Genomic DNA, 19,691 nt, shown 5'->3' on the forward strand with positions numbered 1-19,691 from the left:
TATCATAGTGAAATAATTTCCTCCAGATAAAAAAAAAACTACTGTAACATTTTTTCCGCCGGATCATATTTCATCCGGATAGAATTTTGCTTTACATAATCACTAGCCAGTCAACACTGAGGTTGTGAGTTCGAACGCCGATCGTGCCGATGCACTCGACTCCAATCTTAATTGTCTAGGATTGTCAGTTTTCCTATCGTAGGTCGGTGGTTTTCTCCGGGCACTCCAGCTTCCTTCACCAATAAAAACTGGCCGCCACGCAATAGCCTAAAAGCGGTGTTTAAAAGTGGCGTTAAAACACAAAAAATCAAAATCAAATCCTAACAGTTTAGGAAGTAGGGACAAACAAATGGAACGGTGTATGGATCTCTTTGAAATTATACCACAGGTTGCCATACCACAAAGGGATAGTTAGGATTGACTTTGGGGGTAATTGCTCAACCCATTACGAAAATTAGGGGCAAAAAAGGGGGAAACAAGTGGTTCCTGGTTTATGGACAATATCTCAGTACAATGTTATGTTTGGATTACCTCCCTTACACTGTTTTTAAATTATGTGTAAAGAAATGTTGCACTGTCTAGAGGTGATTAGCTGTCAATTTATTTTCAGAAGTAGCTATCAAATGCTGATTTTAGGAATATTAATTTTAGCAATGATTATGTATGTTCTTTTCTATTCTAAGACTTTTATGATGTATTTAAATGGGTAATTATGGTTGTAAACTCCAATGGAAATTTGAATTGAGATTATGATCATATCTTGAGGGAAAGATATTTTTTCAAAGAAAAGGGGGAGGGTAAAAAGAAAATGTGGGGTTGAACAATTTTTCTCATTTCAGATTTCAGAAATTAAAAAGAAAATGTCTTCAAATATTTACAAAAATAAATTGTTGGCGGGGGGGGGGGGGGGGGGGGGGGGTGTCAATTTGCAACAGTATATTGTATTGCACAAAAGCTGCGCGCGGCGAAGCAATTTATTCTTAGTTGTATTATAAATCTTAAAATCATATTGAGGCATTCAAGAAGAAAAGGGCTCACATATAAAAATTGCACAACACCACTTATTATCTATAAATAAAATTTAAAAAAAAGTAGTCGGGTATAAGTTTTATTCTTTCATCTTAATTTATTGTCGAGTGACCGCAGCGAACGAGTTCAAATAGGCTTCATATTTTGTCGTTCAGCTTATACTTTACATTATAAAGATGCAGATACCTGTAACCAGATGATCTATTTATCGGGTTATATTTGTGTTTTTTTGCATTGTTATGTTAGAAACAATTGTTTTCTATGTTTCACCAGAAAACCGGAAGATACCTTGGTACAATCATGATGATGTCGGTGATATATCCTCGTCAAATTTTTTTTTATGGTGGATCAACGTTATTGACGTCAATTATTGTATTAAAAAAGCATAGTGACAGAGACAAAGGAACGTTGATAAATCTTTTTTAACTGCAAAAATCAGAAACTTAAAATGCTCGTTTTGTAGGTAAACATGGCTAATCAGGCACCAACACCGATACAGAGTTCAATACCTTTTGATTTAGAAAGAAGAATAAGTGAACTAGAATATTCGTCACATACAGGTATGAATATTGTCATTTTAGTAATAATCAAAGGAACAGTTGTTTACCGATGTACAAATTTCACAAATAATTGAGAAGACAAATATAGGCTACATTAAAGTCATATGAAACGATTTTGTTGAAATTGTTATGTTATCGAAATTATTGAACCAATGCATGCATAGATGATAAATCGAGGCTTGCTATGTCTGTTATTAAATATATATACATATAACGTACTATTGACAAATAATATTTCATTCAGGAATTTTTGGTCGCAAGCTTATTGAATTTGGAGTATTTTGCAGACGTTTACCGGATAGTGACCTTAATCAACAATAAAACAGAGCACGTGCAAAACGTGACAAATACGTGAATTGAAAGAGCCATGACATATGTTTTTTTTTATATTTTCCCAATTGTTTCAATTTGTTAATTAAACGTTTCGTTACAGTTGTTCAATTATTTGTTGCATTGATTTGTTTTAATATAATCTGTTATTACAATTTACTTTCCACAGTAGGTTTGTTTACATTTTTCATCGCGGTTTTTCCCTCACACTTGCGCTCTGTTAACTTACTTGACTTAATCCACTTCGTCCCATGGGGGACATAGGGCGACCACAGTAGCTTTCCATCTTTTTCTGACCTTAGCTATTGTCTTTTCTTCTCCCCATGTTTTACCAATTTTCTGTAGATCAGATGTTAGATCTCTGCGCCAGGTGGATTTTGGTCGTCCTCTTTTATGATGGCCCTGCGGATTCCAATCTAGTGCCTGTCTAGTTACATTTGTGTTGTTTTTACGTAACGGGTGTCCTAGCCATTTCCATTTACGTGTCGTAATTGTTCTTTCTATTGGTTCTTGTTTAGTCCTTTTCCATAGTTCTTTGTTGCTAATGGTGTTAGGCCACTTGATTCCTATGATGTTTCTAAGACACCTGTTCATGAAAACTTGTAATGTTTTGGGAGACGCAGCTGTTAAGTCTCCAAGTTTCTGACCCATAGAGAAGTATAGACTTTACATTGGAGTTGAAGATCCTGGTTTTGGTGTTTGTGCTGAGTACTTTGCTCCTCCAGACTGGTTTAAGGATTGCTAAGGCTTGTTGTGCTTTTCTTTTTCTAGACTGGATGTCTTCATCTGTCCCTCCTGATGTACTGATTACACTTCCAACATAGTATGTAAATTCTCGGACATCTTTCATTTTGGTTTTGTTAAGGTGGTTCGCGTTCTCATAGATTTTGTCTTATTTGCATTCATGTACAGTCCTACTTGTTTTGCAGTTGTTTCAAGGTTGGTTGCTTGGTTTTGTGAGTCTTCATGGCGATGGGAAAGCTGGCAGATATCGTCTGCAAAGTCAAGGTTTTCGAGGCATGACTGTAATGTCCATTTAATACCATGAGGAGTGTTGTATGATTTTCTACTCACACAATCTATAACCATCAGAAATAAGAGAGGGGAGAGTAATCATCCTCACCTCACACCAGTTGATACAGCGCTCTGTTAAGGTCACTGAATATCGGAAAGTATCGGCGAATTAGTGTATGGGAGGTCAATAATTCAATATCTGTAGATTTATTAAGATGTTGGTAATATAAATGAATTTCTTTTAAGAAAGGTTCACGTTAACTCCTTTTAGAGTCATTCAAGTATATAAAACATATTCAACTTAATTTTAAAATTTCAAGTTTTATATGACTTTAGAAACTGATTGGATCCGACGAACTCTAAAAAGTTAGAGAGACTTGGTGCATCGAAAGCGTATTGGCATATCTTTCTCTAAATGAGAATGAATCCCAATCATGTGAATCAATATTCAGTAAACATGTCACATTAGAGAATTGGACACAATCATGGTCAATTTAAAGTATAAACGGCTTTCTGTTATTTTAAGTTTTTAGATCTGAGACAGCAAAACAAATGTCGCGATTGAGTTCAGAAACAGACATATCGTACACATTTTTTATGGATACCGTAAAACTAATCAATTGTCGATGTTGGTCCGTCTTCTCAATTACTCTGTTGCATCAGACTTTGTGTTGAGCATCCCAGGCAAATGAAGTGCAAAAAGAGCGTTTTGCATCAATAAAGAAGTAACATTTGTTCTTCTCCTTAAATAAAAAGGCTATGTTGAACACCGATTATCAGGTTGAATATGAAGCTTTGTGTCAAGTGAGCGCAGCGAAAGAGATCAAAAAGCCTTCTTATTGTGTCGAGCAGCTGATATTTTATAACATCAATATGAAGATAACCAGATAATCGATTTATCGGCCAGTATTTGCGTCTTTTGGAAGTGTTTTCTTAGTTTCAGCAGCAACCGGAAGATGACTAGAAAAGTTCGGGTCAAACTAACCAACGTCGGTTCAAATTTTTATGACCTCGCTGATATGTCTGGGTCAAAGTTATTAAGGCCGGGTCAACGTTTTTGACGTCACAAAGCCGTGATATGCAATTTTATTAAAAGCTGAGCAGAGTAATATAGTCAGTGGGACGACCGATACATATGTATACTTAACAACCCATATAACGCACATTCTTGTTTTTGCTAATGATTTGTAGAGATATATTATAAATTATATTTCCAGCATAACCTTCACATTCATGCAGAATTTACAGGGAAATTTCCATTTTAGTGGAAACAGTGACAATTCCAACCTCAAAGTAAAACAAATCAAAAGTCTGCGATTAGTCAGTTCTAAATTGGTCATTAGACAATAATTCGATTAAGAAACTGAAATACAAAGTCAATCCAGATATTTATTTTCATGTGAACATCTAAACACGACATTAGTTTTCAGAAAATCGACAAGATCTTTTTTTTTCTTTTAGATGTCAAAAATTGAAATTAAGACAATTCTATTTTTTTGGTGTTTTAAACTTTAAAAACGATGTGTCATAATTTTGATTCCTTTCAATCACTTTAAAGAAGTAATATGTAATAAAACAAAATGTACTCCAAACAAACTAATGGAAGTGTGTTTCTTTTGTTGTTGAGTATATTTTTATCAACAGTAAAATCTGTGAACGCCTAAAAAGAGTGCAAACTATTGTACCAAGTCAGGAATATCACAGATGATATCCATTCGTTTGATATGTTAGAGCGTTTGATTTTGCCATTTGATTAGGGACTTTCCGTTTTGAATTTTCCTCGTCGTTTATTTTCGGTATTTTTGTGATTTTACTTTTTAGAATAGACAAACATATTAAACTCGTCAATACTGTACGATTATCAAAGATACAAAGGCAATAACTCTAGTAATTACAAATTTATATAAAAATAAAATGCATAATTTCTGTACGTTTATTCTTAATTTAAAACATAATTAAAAAACGAACAAATATTTGATTAGGTCCACCAGATGACTTGGACGACAACAGGAAAAGATGGCTCGTGGTTGGAATTTGTTTGCACAGTATATTATCGCCAGCTTTGAGAAAATATGTGGACCCCGTTGTTACTAGCCTTTACAGCTCGCTAAAGATAACTTATCAGATCGACTTACAAACACAAACAACACATTTACGGACATATGGCGCAGCGAATATCTACCTCAATTATGAGGCTATCAATAACAACAAGGCAACCCATGGTTATCGTTCAGTTCTGTGGGATTACAAAGTACATAATGCTGTAAATCTGTCAAAGTTATTCCTACCGACACACATGGCACATTACACAGCATTTGATGGATCGTGTGATTCATCAGCTCTCCTTGGAATGATCGACAGGATAGACAAGTTTCCTGGAAACGTGCAGATAGCTGCAAGGAATGTAAGAATATACATAAATCTATATTCAATGTTTGAAATTTTCAACTAACATTTTGTTTATTCTAATGCGTGATTTATCAATGACTAGCTGTGTCGATGCAGCTGCTTTTTTACATTTTATCACCAAGATATAACAAACTCTGCAGTCGGCAATTTAATGTTGTCACTTGGTAACGGTGATCCTCACTTTACAGCTGCTTATGTATTTGATACGCCCGTTTTGCGTTCTCGTGTTTTATGGGGTGTTTTAGATTTGTTTACGATTTGGTAAAAAGTTGACAGCCAGTATAATTAATAAGGATATTAATTGGTTCATTTTTCCTATGCAAAAAATGAAAGCCAAGATCGATGGCATATTGTCCACTATGTCTTCAAACTTAATTTCCAATTTCGGCATAGTTAATATTTAAAACAGTTTTCAGTAACTTTTTAAATAGAGGTCGGTCATTTCAAAACGTATCAACCGTATCATATACGTTGACGTATACGCATATGCATATATACTAAAAAATATTATGTGATCCCGAGCTTAAGACTATTTTACGTTGTGGCTCAATTTTTTTTAATTGTTTTTATCTATTAATTGGATCTTATTCAAAACAATCAAACGCAAACTTTCAATATTTCAAGATGGTGTTTTGCAAAAAAGGACGTCTATCAACTACTCCTGCACGCTCTCAAAAAGGAGGGAATGTGGGGCAGTGACACGAATTTCGTACAAAATGCTTTTATAAAACACGTAAAAATATTGCAAGATCTTACCTGAATAAACACAATAAAATCAAATGTACATGTAAGAGCTTTGAATATTGTTTATTTGCAATTTTTCCAAAAATTTGTAATAGATATATAAAGTGTTTTCATATGTAAAATAAATACATTAATTTTGGAGGAAAAAAACCTACTGAGCATCGCTCTATTTGTCAAACAACAATTAGGTTCTACGAGCGAACAAGTTAGCACATAAACAAACGATTTTACCGTATTCACTCCTACCATGCCTGTTAAATGTACTAACCTTTCAGTATTAAAAGTCGGATTACATGTTCCACAAAAATCGATATTTCATATTGTTTTCAAGTGAATTTCACGTGAAAAAAATATCATGCACGCGAGTATGAAATCAGTTCAGGTGCATGAACTTTACGTATATTAAGCTTGTGTTACCCGAAAGGGATATAATTCAGAAAAAAATTAATGCATGGATATTTTTCGGGAAAACAAATATTTGTACAACGAAACGAAAGAAAACCAGATAAGCCATATTTGCCCTGTTTCTAAAGCCCGTAAAGATGATTTGCATACATTCCGCATCATGAATATTCTGCACATTGAAACAAAATTTTATAGATCTTCTTGGGAAGTTGACGAGTTATCACATGACTAGATTTAACACTGTCCTTATCCTGACAAAAGATGCCTGATTTATAGTCAACAAACATGTTTAATATATCTTTGAAATTATGTCTGTTAATAATGCTATACCCATTGTAAAGCAATACCTACCACCTGCACTACAAACCAGTAAAAGTCTGAAATGGCCTATATCTGTACTCGACTGTACTGATTTTTACTCGACCAGTCTGAATTGGTCTGAATTTTACTTAATATTACTCGACCCAGTCTTAACCATACTCGACTGTACTGATTTGTACTTGACCCTTATCTTTGCTATTGAAAATAGTCTAAACTATTACTCGACCAGTCTGAAACAGTCTTAACCCAGTCTGGACCAGTACTCGACCAGCTCTCGACCTATTTTTTCAGTCTGAACCATACTCGACCAAAGGTCTGAACAATACTCGACCAGTCTGAACCATACTTGACCAAATAACCTCTTCTTTATAATGTTGATTGTTTAAATAACTTTCTCTTTAACTAACATGACAACAGCCACAATTAAATAAAGATATATATAAAAACATTTTTCACATTCTTTTATAATACATGATTCTCTTAGATTTGGCAAATCGAGATAGTTAAATTATCTAATTTTAAAGTCTGAGTCTTGTTAAATAAAAGACTTTTTTTACCTGAAAACCACACCTATACTGAGGGTAATAAAATCTTATTAAAAATAAGGTGCTTTTTGTTTGGCATGTGTTTTTTTTTTAAACAAAACTTGATTTTCCTAAATTCCTAAATAAAAACGAATGTAGGACAGAAAGTCACAGGACAAAAAGTCACAATTCAGTTTTGAGGTTATTTTTCTTTGAACAATAGAACACTTATTTTTAAAGAAACATTTTTGTATTTTTCTTGAAACAATATCAATAATGATCAAATAATTGTTAAGAAAACAAAATGTTACAATGTCTTGGTACTTAAATGGCTTCATGGTGCCAAGAAATATATCCTTTGCATGATTAAAATTTTATAAATCTTTATTTATCAAATTAAGTCTTATGAACAATTTCCTAAACTGTAAAATGAATATGTGTCATAAAATGTAAACATTTCAAGATCTTTCTCATAAATATTCAATCAATTGTATACAAATTATTTGTGACTTTTTGTCCTATCAAATTTGTGACTTTCTGTCCTGTGACTTTTTGTCCTGTGACTTTCTGTACTTAGGTTTCATGGTTATATACAATAGTTATATAACTATCTTTTTAATGAGGTAACAACAGCCAAAATAAATCACTGACATTGTTTAACCTTATATCAGAAATATATCTATTCCTATTCATAATTTGGGATATATATATATATTTTAAAAGGGATGAAAAATTCAAGAAATGAATAAAATTTTTCTTCTGATTAGGGGTAAACTGTAAAGTAATACATCCTGCTTGACGCACACTGATTAAAAAGATCACACCTGGTCAGAGAGTAATAAATTTTAAATAACATCCATTGAAAATTACAACATCCTGTAAAACTTAAATAACAAGGCCTTTGAATTCACTAGATAAGTAATACACGAGTTTAAGAAAAATATGGTTTTCTTTTTACCTGTAAAACACCTGTACTGAGGTAATTAAACCATTAAACCTTATTAAACTGCTTCTTGTATGCCATGTGTTTAATTTTGACAAAACGTATTTAAATTTAATTAAAATAAATTTCTACTGCAACTTTGGAATACATTTCCTTTTTTAAAAGGTTATCAAGGAAAAAAAGATGAAAGTTTTATTATTATTATTATATTAAATTTTTGATTTTACAAAACAAAGGTGTCGATTCTAACATTTATTAAGTTGCTTTATATACTATTTTATATATATTTTGATAAAAAAAAAATTGAATAACATTAAGATATTTGAATAATGGTTGAAAGTTATAGTATTTTTGATGCATAAATCAATGTGAACATGATATCATGTATATGAAAATTTATTTAACGAACTTAATTTCTTACATGATATTTTTTTAATCCAACCAGAAATTTGATCACCTTGTTTTATTTTAATTTTAAATGTGATATACATTTTATATATATATTTATATGAATAACAGTTCCTAAATTAATGAAAAAATAATATAGATAGATACAAAAAATAGGTCTGGATTGGTTAAGACTTGGTCGAGTATGGTTCAGACTAGGTCGAATATGGTTCAGACTAGGTCGAGCATGGTTCAGACTTGGTCGAGATTGGTTAAGACTATGTCGAGTATGGTTCAGACTCGTATAAAATGGTTAAGTACTGGTCGAGTAAAGGTCGAGTACAAGTTCAGACTGTTTAGTATGGTTCAGACTACAGTCGAGTAATATCAAGTAAATTTCAGACCAATTCAGACTGGTCGAGTAAAAATCAGTTCAGTCGAGTACACATATAGGCCATTTCAGACTTTTACTGGTTTGTAGTGCTGTGTGTACATGTATACACATCGTAAGTGCATGCGTTTCATATCCATCTTCCAATGAGGTAAACAACATTTAAATCATGTGAAATTGAAGCAAACACATTCAAGACGTTTTCTAAAAACTAGGTTGCTAACATTAGATCAGTTGCCCATCTGCATTTTTAAAAGTATATACAATTAAAGCTCTGGATTACATACTGTTTTTGGTGTATCTGCAGATGCGTATACGTCAACGTATTTATGATACGGTTGATACGTCTTTAAATGACCGACCTCTATTAATAGATCTTGACATTTGTCTTGTTTGAAAAATATATCAAAGGAGCAATATTAATCAATATTTATGCAATACAGTCCCTTTTAAAATGACATAAAGAACTCGTTAATTTCAATTTATGTTATTTTGTTTCTAATACACATCAATAAGCACACGAACATTCGATGTCTTACATTGAGCTTATATAATAACCGAGAAAAGTGATAACTATGTGAATAGTTTTTGAATGATTTCTGTTTAATGTTTTTGCAACTTTGTTCACACAAGTTTTTATCTGCTACATTTGAGTATGCCAATCTAAACCAAGAATCTCATCAGTGCACAATTTTGTCTTTACATGTATATCCTTACAAGTTGTCTATATGATTGCATATAAAAGCTCAGTTATCAAGCCGAATGTTTATCCTGTTTCTTCATATTGTACATATGCATTTTAACATATCATTAACTATCTTACCTTTATAAGACATTATATACCTTTCGAAGAATCAACCCTACGGTCGGTCTTTCATTTGATCAATCCTGACACCCCTCGGTGTGTTCTACGACAAGAAAAACCTTAAAATATTCATTATCTATAACATGTATTATTTGTTACACCGATTGCTACTGACGTAATACAATATAAATGAAACCAATAAACTCTTTATTTGGTGAGAACAAAGCTCAAACCCCATATCGAAATCATTGACCCTTATTATCGTATTACGCCTCTAGCACACTGCGTGACACATTTATCTTAGCAATTGTCTTAGCATGTGGCATATCAAAGCGATCAAGTCTTCAATGAAAGGAACTTCTTCGTTTGGTCTGTACAGAAAATTACAAATTGTTAGCTTTGATGTTTACTGCATTTGCTTTCAGTCTTTTAGCGTCAGTTTCGTCATCTGTTGTTTGTGAGAAACGTTTCAGTTTTTTTTTCAACGTCATGTTACTTTTATACCAATGATATTCTTAAAAATGTATAGGAGGTCAAATTATTATCAATATATACTTTAGGTTAGGGCAGCTGTACGAAATCCCTGGGCTCATTGTAATTTTATAGAGTGGGATTCAATGAAGTACAATTCGTCACTACAACAGATTGAAGATTTTATCTATCTTCTTAACTTAAATGCAGCTGAAGAGAGTCAATTCATCGCCGAACTAAACAAATGGAAGACAAATGGTATTTAACTATACGCTTATTTTTTGATTTTATCATTGTTCTTGCTTATTTTCCTAACTCTTATTTTATTTATTTTTTTAAATCAACTTTCCCAGAAACTTTATCATTGATTTTCTGACTCGGGCCCAGATATCAGGAAATCAAATTTCTGGATTTGGTATTTTTAGCACATTTTTTGTACTTTAATCAATGAGTAAAGTTTGTTTGAAAACGATGCTGAAAATTTGTATGTCCGAAAGACTAGGGGTGTCTGTTTAAAAAAGGCGCACCTCTGTTAGTATAAGGTCCATTATGTAGTCAAAGTTAGATCAAAATTGTATTGTTCTAGTTATTGAAAAAGGTCTATATCTTACAACAATGGTTAAACATGCTACACAGGGAAACATGAAATCAGTATGCTGAAGTTTCTTATTGATTATATATAAGAAGATGTGGTATGTGTGCCAATGAGACAACTCTCCATTCAACTCATAATTTGTAAAAGTAAACCATTATAGGTCAAAGTACGGTATTCAACACGGAACATTTGGTCTCACCGAACAGCTAGTTAAGAGGGCCCCAAAAAATTACTATTGTAAAACCATTCAAATGAGAAAACCAACGGTCCAATCTGAATAAAAGCGAGAATCGAGCAACATTTAGAAACCACATCAACAAACGACAACCACTGAACAACCACTGAACAACCACTGAACAGTATATTTGTTGAATCTGGAGGTATACTTTTTTAACAAATGTTTGGCATTCCTTTGGAATGAACTGTGTTCCTCTCTTTGCCGAACTCTCCTTATTTTATTATGAGTTTGAGTTTCTTCAGACACCTGTCAAAAACAAGAAGACCAAAGAAGCCTTATCATTTAATTTCACATTATATATATATAATGATAATGTTCTTTCTATTAACAATATAAACTTTATATAAACATTTCCCCAAAAGCTAGACATTAAAGATGAATAAAAAAAAAAACGGCTTCCCCTGCCCCATTTGTATACTTATACCTGGAATTTGAAATAAGCGGTCAATCTATGAAAAAGAGAAAAGATCTTTTCTTAAACTTTCCTTTGCCAACAAAGGTCTCGATGGCGTCAACGTAGGCAATATCCTTCATCATAAATTAGTTCTGTCAAAAATACCTCCTTATTTTAAAGATCAGTCTGTACCAATAATTTCTTATACCTATACCAAACCAATTGCAACTAAAATTTTCAATTACAAACACGTTTTGCAGGATCTCAACATTGACGACTTCAAGTCTAAACCTCCTGATTGCAACTGTGCTAGTTCCCAATTCACATATAATCCGGCTGGCCACGTTATTACCGGAGTCCTCAATATTGTCAATAACACTTCCCTGCGAAATTTGTTATCCAAAGGTCCGAAATATCGTGAGCCTAAATCCATCAATTGGAAATACAACTTCAAAATACTGATGGATTCAGTTGAAGATTATGCCAGGCAATGGGCTAACCGCGAGAAAGAAGACGTAGATACTCTTTCCGAATGGATTAAGGCTGTGAGGTCGTTGATACAAATCCGAATTAAGAAACTAAATGGGCATATCAATACCCACGCTACATCAATTTTTAAAGACCCTAATGTTGCAAAACACTTGTCCTACCTCCATGACAAATATGTTGTTGTCCCCGCAGATAAAGCCCCAAACAACATCGTTTTTGTGTGTAAAAATCATTACATAAACTTCTTGATAAATGAATTAGGTATTGACAATTCACTTGGAAACTCAACATATATCCTCACGACACTTACCAAAGAGGAAATCCTGGATAATCATAGGTCTGTTCTATGTTCCTTTGGAATTTCAACCAAAGATGAAGAACTGGATCTTCCATCACTGTATTGGATACCTAAACTACATAAGTGGCCTTACAAACAACGGTATATTGCTGGGTCTTCCAAGTGCTCCACGAAACCTCTTTCTAAATTATTAACATCTATTTTATCAGCAATCAAAGCCGGGCTCCAAAGTTATTGTGAAACTGCCTATTCTAGAGGTGGCGTGAATCAGATGTGGATACTAAAAAATTCCAAAGATCTTTTAGAGTACATACAATCTAAGACTCTCTCATCTTGCAATAGTATTTAAACATTTGACTTTACTACACTTTACACAAGTATTCTCCATTCCAAACTAAAAGACAAATTGAAAGAGTTGGTATTACTTTGTTTCATTAAAAAGAATGGCGAACGTAGATACAAGTATCTTGTCTTGGGGAGGGATAAATCCTACTTTGTAAAGAATCACTCTGATTCAAACAAAAAATTCTCTGAAACTGACATTATCAAGATGCTTGATTTCTTGATTGACAACATATTTGTTACGTTTGGAGGACGTGTTTTTCAACAGACTGTCGGAATTCCAACGGGAACCAATTGTGCCCCTCTTCTTGCCGACTAGTTTCTTTATTATTATGAGGCTAACGTCATACAGGAACTTCTTAGGAAGAAAGATAAGAAGTAAGCAATATCCTTTAACTCTACGTTCCGCTATATAGATGATGTTCTCTCACTAAATAATACAAAATTTGGTGACTATGTTGAACGAATCTATCCCATCGAACTAGAGATAAAAGATACTACAGATACAGTTAAGTCTGCCTCATATCTTGACTTACATTTAGAAATTGACAATGAGGGTCGGTTGAAAACAAAACTTTACCACAAAAGAGATGATTTCAGCTTCCCAATTGTGAATTTTCCATTTCTATGTAGCAACATTCCAGCAGCGCCTTCGTACGGAGTATATATCTCCCAATTGATACGATATTCCCGGGCTTGTGTTTCCTATCATGATTTCCTTGATAGAGGATTGCTGCTCACAAGGAAGCTATTAAGCCAAGAGTTCCAAATGGTGATGTTGAAATCATCCCTTCGTAAATTTTACGGACGCCATCACGAGTTGGTTGACCGTTATGGAATAACCGTTTCACAGATGATATCGGATATGTTCCTTATGTCGTAATTACAATACCCTTCCCTTTTCACGAATGTAACTTACCGAATTAAACGATTTACCGTATTTGTAATAACATAAGCAACACGACGGGTGCCACATGTGGAGCAGGATCTGCTTACCCTTCCGGAGCACCTTAGATCACCCCCAGTTTTTGGTGGGGTTCGTGTTGCTTAGTCTTTAGTTTTCTATGTTGTGTCATCTGTACTATTATTTGTCTGTTTGTCTTTTTATTTTTGGCCATGGCGTTGTCAGTTTGTTTTCGATCTATGAGTTTGACTGTCCCTCTGGTATCTTTCGTCCCTCTTCTATGACAAACGAGACGATTTTAATTTTGAAATTATCAATTTTGTTAGCAGTATACCGACTTCGCCTGCATTTGGAATAAACATTTCTTAACTCATTCTGTATCCAAGATCTTGCAAGCTGCTATTCAGACTTTATAAAATGTCACCAGTGTCTGAGCAAAACGTTGATGAACCAGAGTTATATCAAAGAACGTCACGTTTTTTACTAAAAAAGAAAGTTCGTCTGAAGATACCAATACCTTGTTGATGAATATTTATCAACAATACCAGATGGTCTTGAAGTATAAATTCTTGGTACTGACGTTGTTTATCATCGTTATGACGTGTGGTAGTGTTTTATTCTTTGTTTTTATAAATTATTGCTTTTAATGTTTATTTTATTTTTGGTAATATCCATAAGTTGTGGGTCGGTATTTATACTTCCCGTCATTGTGTTATTGTGTATTATGGTAAATGTTTCTATTCTTGTCTTTTATATTTGCTTATGTGCTTTGTTTACCTGCCTTTTTGTTTTTATTTGTTGACATATTTGTTTGGTTTAATAGTTATTAAGATTATACCCAAATGTTGACTGTTCCGTTTTGAATTTTCCTCGATGTTCCGTATCATTCATTGTTTACATTTCTTAATAACATAAAATAGGCGTATTATTATATTATCTTCTAATGATATAATTAGTTATCAAAGTTACCAGGATTATAATTTAGGACGCCAGACGTGCGTTTCGTCTACATAAGACTCATCAGTGACGCTCATATCAAAATAGTTATAAAGCCAAAATGTACATTAAACAAACAAAAAAGATATACTGATTTCAGTATTATACATTAACCACAAAGCGACATTTAATATTAGAATAGTAACTAAAAAAGGTGTCATATTGTAACATAAAACAGGAAACAATTTCAAGGTTATGGGACAGTAAATGGACTAGGTCACAGATTTCGGTCAAATTGTGCATATAACTTGTGCTCGTTGAATTTTATTTGAAAGTCCAAAAAATAATCCAATTTCTTTTTTATTTTCCAAAATATTACTGTTGGAATTCTTTCAAAATAATAAACATGTGTATAGGAAGCACATGAAGTCGACGAAAAGAGTTCACAAATTTACCTTAAAATCAAAAAAGTTTATATTTTTACTCCATAGATTTTTCTTAAAAAACTATATGTTGTTGGTACATAAATTTCCATTTGAATGATATAAAGTAATCATATGGTCACCGACTTCGTTTTTTGGTGTATTTACAAATCAGTTACCTTGTCTGTAGTCAAAAACGTGAAAAATCGACGATTTAGGGTCTACAACGCGATTACGTTACGATTATTTTGACGATTTGTGTATTTTTACAACAAGTACACCACTTTGCTTGATGTATACCATAAAAACGAAGTCGGTGACCCTATTATTATTTTACATCATTAAAACAGAAATTGTTGAATCAACAACATATAGTTTTTTAAGAGAAACCTATGGAGTAAAGTTGGAAATTTGATGATTTAAAGACAAATTTAAGAACGTTTTTTCGCCGAATTTGTGTGCTTTCTATACAAATGGGCACTAATTTGAAAAATTCTATCAGTAATATCTAAGGGGGAAAAAGATAAAAGCATCGCTTTTTCGATTATCAGTTAAAAGAGCCAAAGGCATATGTAAAATTTTACGAAAATATGTGACATAACCCATTTACTGTAACTTGACCTTAACTGGTCATTGCCTTGTTCCACATTTTTTCATGAATTGTAAAGAAAAGTAATGTTCTAAATTGATTATAATCAAATATTGATTTCAAAATTATACATCCAAATATATTGAACTTCATTAAACACATATCAAGAAAAAAAACCAAGAGTTCAGAAATAAATATTAGATATACACTGAAATTAAATAACTTCCAGCTTAAGGCTTGTCAGATTTCTCTAATAAATAATTAAGTCATATATGATAAAATGTTAAAAATAGACATGCAGTACAAAAACAAACAGTAAGATCACTGTTTATTCAAAGTGGCTTTGTCATAATGATTTATCGCTCTACACATTCAATTGTAACATAACTAAAACCTCACAAAAAGCAAAATTCAAATGTGAACATTTTAGCAATTTTTATACGTAGCTACGTTAAAAAAAATAATAATAAACCAGGTACAAAACCTTCCATAAATGTGTACAACGTAACACAGTTGATCATAACAATTTATCAAAACTATGATAATTTTTTGATATAACATTTGTTATAATCAATCAATTGTAGACAATAAGAGCTACATATGTTCATTAAAAGAATCTGTCAATTTAAAAAAAAAAGTCAGCATTTCTTTCCAAATATGTTTAATCATCCTATGATTACCATGATAACGAGATGGAAATATGTTTAATACAACAACTTTTGTAACCTATAGCTTATTGAGTAAACGAACAAATAATACTTACAATATTCATTTTAACCATAAAAAGGCAGAATAAGAAAAAGAAGAATAACGTCAATCAATATTTTTGAACCGATTAGAACAAAATATCATAAAATCAAGCAAAAATACCGATTAAAAATTTCGCTCTTCTACAATTATACATTTATACTAATATTTATTTGATATATGCGTATGAATAGTTATTGCTAGGAAAGGAATTAAGACTTCAGCTTTGTATCGATTTTCCAATCTTATAAACCTATCACAGTAACAAATAAAATGTTAAGGAATCGAATAACCCCAGAAGGATCAAGTCCAAGATATTAAAGGAGATGCAAAATAAACCAATGGGACATTCAAACTCAAGATTCGAAAATAAACTGACAACGCCATCGCCAAAACAGAAAAACATCAACAGACTAATAGTATACAATAAAGGCAACAGTAGTATACAGCTGTTCAATAGTCATAAATCATTTAAGCCAAAACAAATCCAGGTCATAAATCAAAACCGAGGGAAACACATCAACTAGAGGAGAGAAACAACGGATCAACAGGAACTCTGAACTGCTACAAAAACAAATGACAACGTACATAGAAAGGGACTATTTGATAGCAACTGCCACAACAAAACACAACATAGAAAACTGAAGACTGTGAAACACGAACCCCACCAAACCATTGGGTAATCTCTGGTGCTTTACATGTGGCACCCGCCTTGTTTCTCATGTTACTATAAACCCGGTAATAAGTCCTTTTCTGTAAATCATACGTCCCATTCGCGAAAAAGGGGGAGGGGCGAAATTTTAGTTACGACATTAGGAACATATCCGCTATCATCTGTGAAACGAATATTCCATAAGATTTACGAAGGGATAATTTCAACTTTACTACTTTGAACTCTTGGTTAAATAGCTTCCCTGTACGTAGCAACCCTCTATCCTGGAAATCATGATAGAAAATACCATACCTAGAATATCGTATCAACTGGGAGATATAAACTACCTATGCAGGCGCCGCAAGAATGTTGCTACATTGAAATGGAAAGTTCATAATTGGAAAGCTGAAATCATCGCTTTTGTCGTAAAGTTTTGTTTACAACCGACCCGCACTGTCAATTTCTAGATGTAAGTCAAGTAATGAGGCGGACTAAACTGCAGCTGTCCTCAATCTTAAGTTCGCCATTTGTAATCAGTAACTGAGAGAACATCATCTTCATAGCAGAAAGTAAATTTAAAGACTACGTAGGCGTTATAAAATTAAGCATTCCCTGTTATGTATAGCATGACGCGTGCCTCATGTGGAGCATCGTCTGCTCATCTTTCCGCAGCACCGGATATCATCCCTAGTTTTGAGTTGAGTTTGTTTTGCTCTGTCTTTACTAGTTTTTTGTGCACTGTTGTTTGTCTCTTTGGATCGGCGATTTTCGTGTTTTCTGTTTGTTTTGCTCTCTAACCTCCCTCGGTCTAGAAAGTCCTACACATTGACTACAAGATGCAGAGATATCTCGGACTGGGTTATTTTACGGACTTCCGTCTTGGTGGTTATTGCTGTTTGCTGTCCTGTCCTATATATTGCCAATTCTATATCTGTTATATATTACTAGGTACAAGTTTTTTCCAAGGTTCAACAATCGGTCTTGAATTAGTCGATGAAATCCGACAGCAGATACAAATATTAGTGAAATATGCGGATGTTATATGCAAATCAGCAGATGCAGAGTTTTCAAGAGTATATGCAGAGCTCAGAGAAATTGGAAACACATTAAGTCAGACTGATAAAAGAATCTCAACTCTTGAAAATGTAAGTAACAACAACAAACAGTATGATGTAATCAGTCCCCGATTTAAATGTGGAAGAGAGTTCTAAAATATTGCAATGATGTCGATTCCCTTGTGCTTTTTGTTTTTATTTCATTTGTGGGCTCCAATTATCCTCTCTATAACTTGACTAAAGTCTGATATCTGATTGTAAAGACCCAACAAAACTCATTATGCCTTTGATAGATATCCAATAATTAATATTTGGGTATCATACCACTCGATATTATTACATTGAAGAATTTTAAATCAATTGTCGATGTACATGAAAAAAATCCCATGAGAAAATATTAACCTATTAAATTTTGTAGAAATCAATAGCTATCTTGAAAAATTTATTGAATAAGGAATATCAAACAAAATCTGTTTTAATCAACTACTTTTTAGCTCACCTGGCATGACGAGCCAAGTGAGCTATTCTCATCACTTGGCGTCCGTTGTCGTACGTCGTCGTCGTCGTCGTTAACTTTTTACATTTTGAACTTCTTCTAGAGAACCACTGAATGAAATAGAACCAAACATGGCATGAATGTTTCTTATGAGGTGCTGACCAAGTGTTGTTACTTTGTAGCCGATCCATCATACAAGATAGCCGCCAGCGGGGGACTTAGTTCAACACAGGACCTATGAGAAATACATACAAATGTCTTCTTTTAGAAAACGACTGAATAGAATGAAACCAAACATAGCACGAATGTTCCTTATGAGGTGCTGACTAAGTCTTCTTACTGTGTAGCCGATCCATCATCCAAGATGGCCGCCAGCGGGGGGACTTAGTAAAACATAGGATCCTATGCGAAATGCATACAAATGTCTTTTAATAGAGGACCACTGAATTGAATGAAACCAAACATAGCATGAATGTTCCTTATGAGGTGCTGATAAAATGTTGTAACTTTGTAGCCGATCCATCATCCAAGATGGCAGCCAGCGGGGGACTTATTTTAACATTGGACCCTATGGGAAATACATACACATGTCTTATTTGAGAGAACCACTGAATGGAATGAAACCAAACATAGCATAAATGTTTCTTATGAGATGTTGACCAGGTGTTGTTACTTTGTAGCCGATCCATCATCCAAGATGGCCGCCAGCGAGGGGCTAAGTTTAGCATAGGCCCTAAGGGAAATGCAAACAAATGTCTTCTTATAGAGAACCACTGAAGAGAATGAAACCAAACAAAGCATGAATGTTCCTTATGAGGTGCTGACCAAGTGTTGTTACTTTGTAGCAGATCCATCATCCAAAGTGGCCGCCAGGGGGGACTTAGTTTAACATTGGACCCTATGAGAAATACATACAAATTTCTCCTTTTATAGAACCAAAGAATGGAATGGAACCAAACATAGCATGAATGTTCCTTATGAGGTGCTGACCAAGTGTTGTTACTTTGTAGCCGATCCATCATCCTTGATGGCCACCAGCGGGGGGCTTAGTTTAACACAGGACCCTATGGGAAATTAATGCATACACAAGTCTTCTTATAGAGAACCACTGAATGGAATGAAACCAAGCATAGCATGAGTGTTTCTTATGAGGTGCTGAACAAGTGTTGTTACTTTGTAGCCGAGCTATCATCCAAGATGG

At 33.5% G+C, this 19,691-nt stretch overlaps 1 protein-coding gene across 1 annotated transcript in view; it reads left to right on the forward strand.

Annotated features, from left to right (window-relative positions):
- Window positions 1-19,691, forward strand: part of LOC127723428 (uncharacterized) — a 102,991-nt gene that overhangs the window by 74,968 nt on the left and 8,332 nt on the right. Inside the window, exons 2-5 of the mRNA XM_052230051.1 lie at window positions 1,493-1,589; window positions 4,916-5,337; window positions 10,423-10,591; window positions 17,888-18,084. Coding sequence (XP_052086011.1) covers window positions 1,499-1,589; window positions 4,916-5,337; window positions 10,423-10,591; window positions 17,888-18,084 — 879 coding nt within the window. The 5' untranslated portion in view covers window positions 1,493-1,498. The remainder of the gene's footprint in view (window positions 1-1,492; window positions 1,590-4,915; window positions 5,338-10,422; window positions 10,592-17,887; window positions 18,085-19,691) is intronic.

The sequence above is a fragment of the Mytilus californianus genome, unplaced genomic scaffold, assembly GCF_021869535.1.
Source record: "Mytilus californianus isolate M0D057914Y unplaced genomic scaffold, xbMytCali1.0.p SCAF_13, whole genome shotgun sequence".
Lineage (NCBI taxonomy): Eukaryota > Metazoa > Mollusca > Bivalvia > Mytilida > Mytilidae > Mytilus > Mytilus californianus.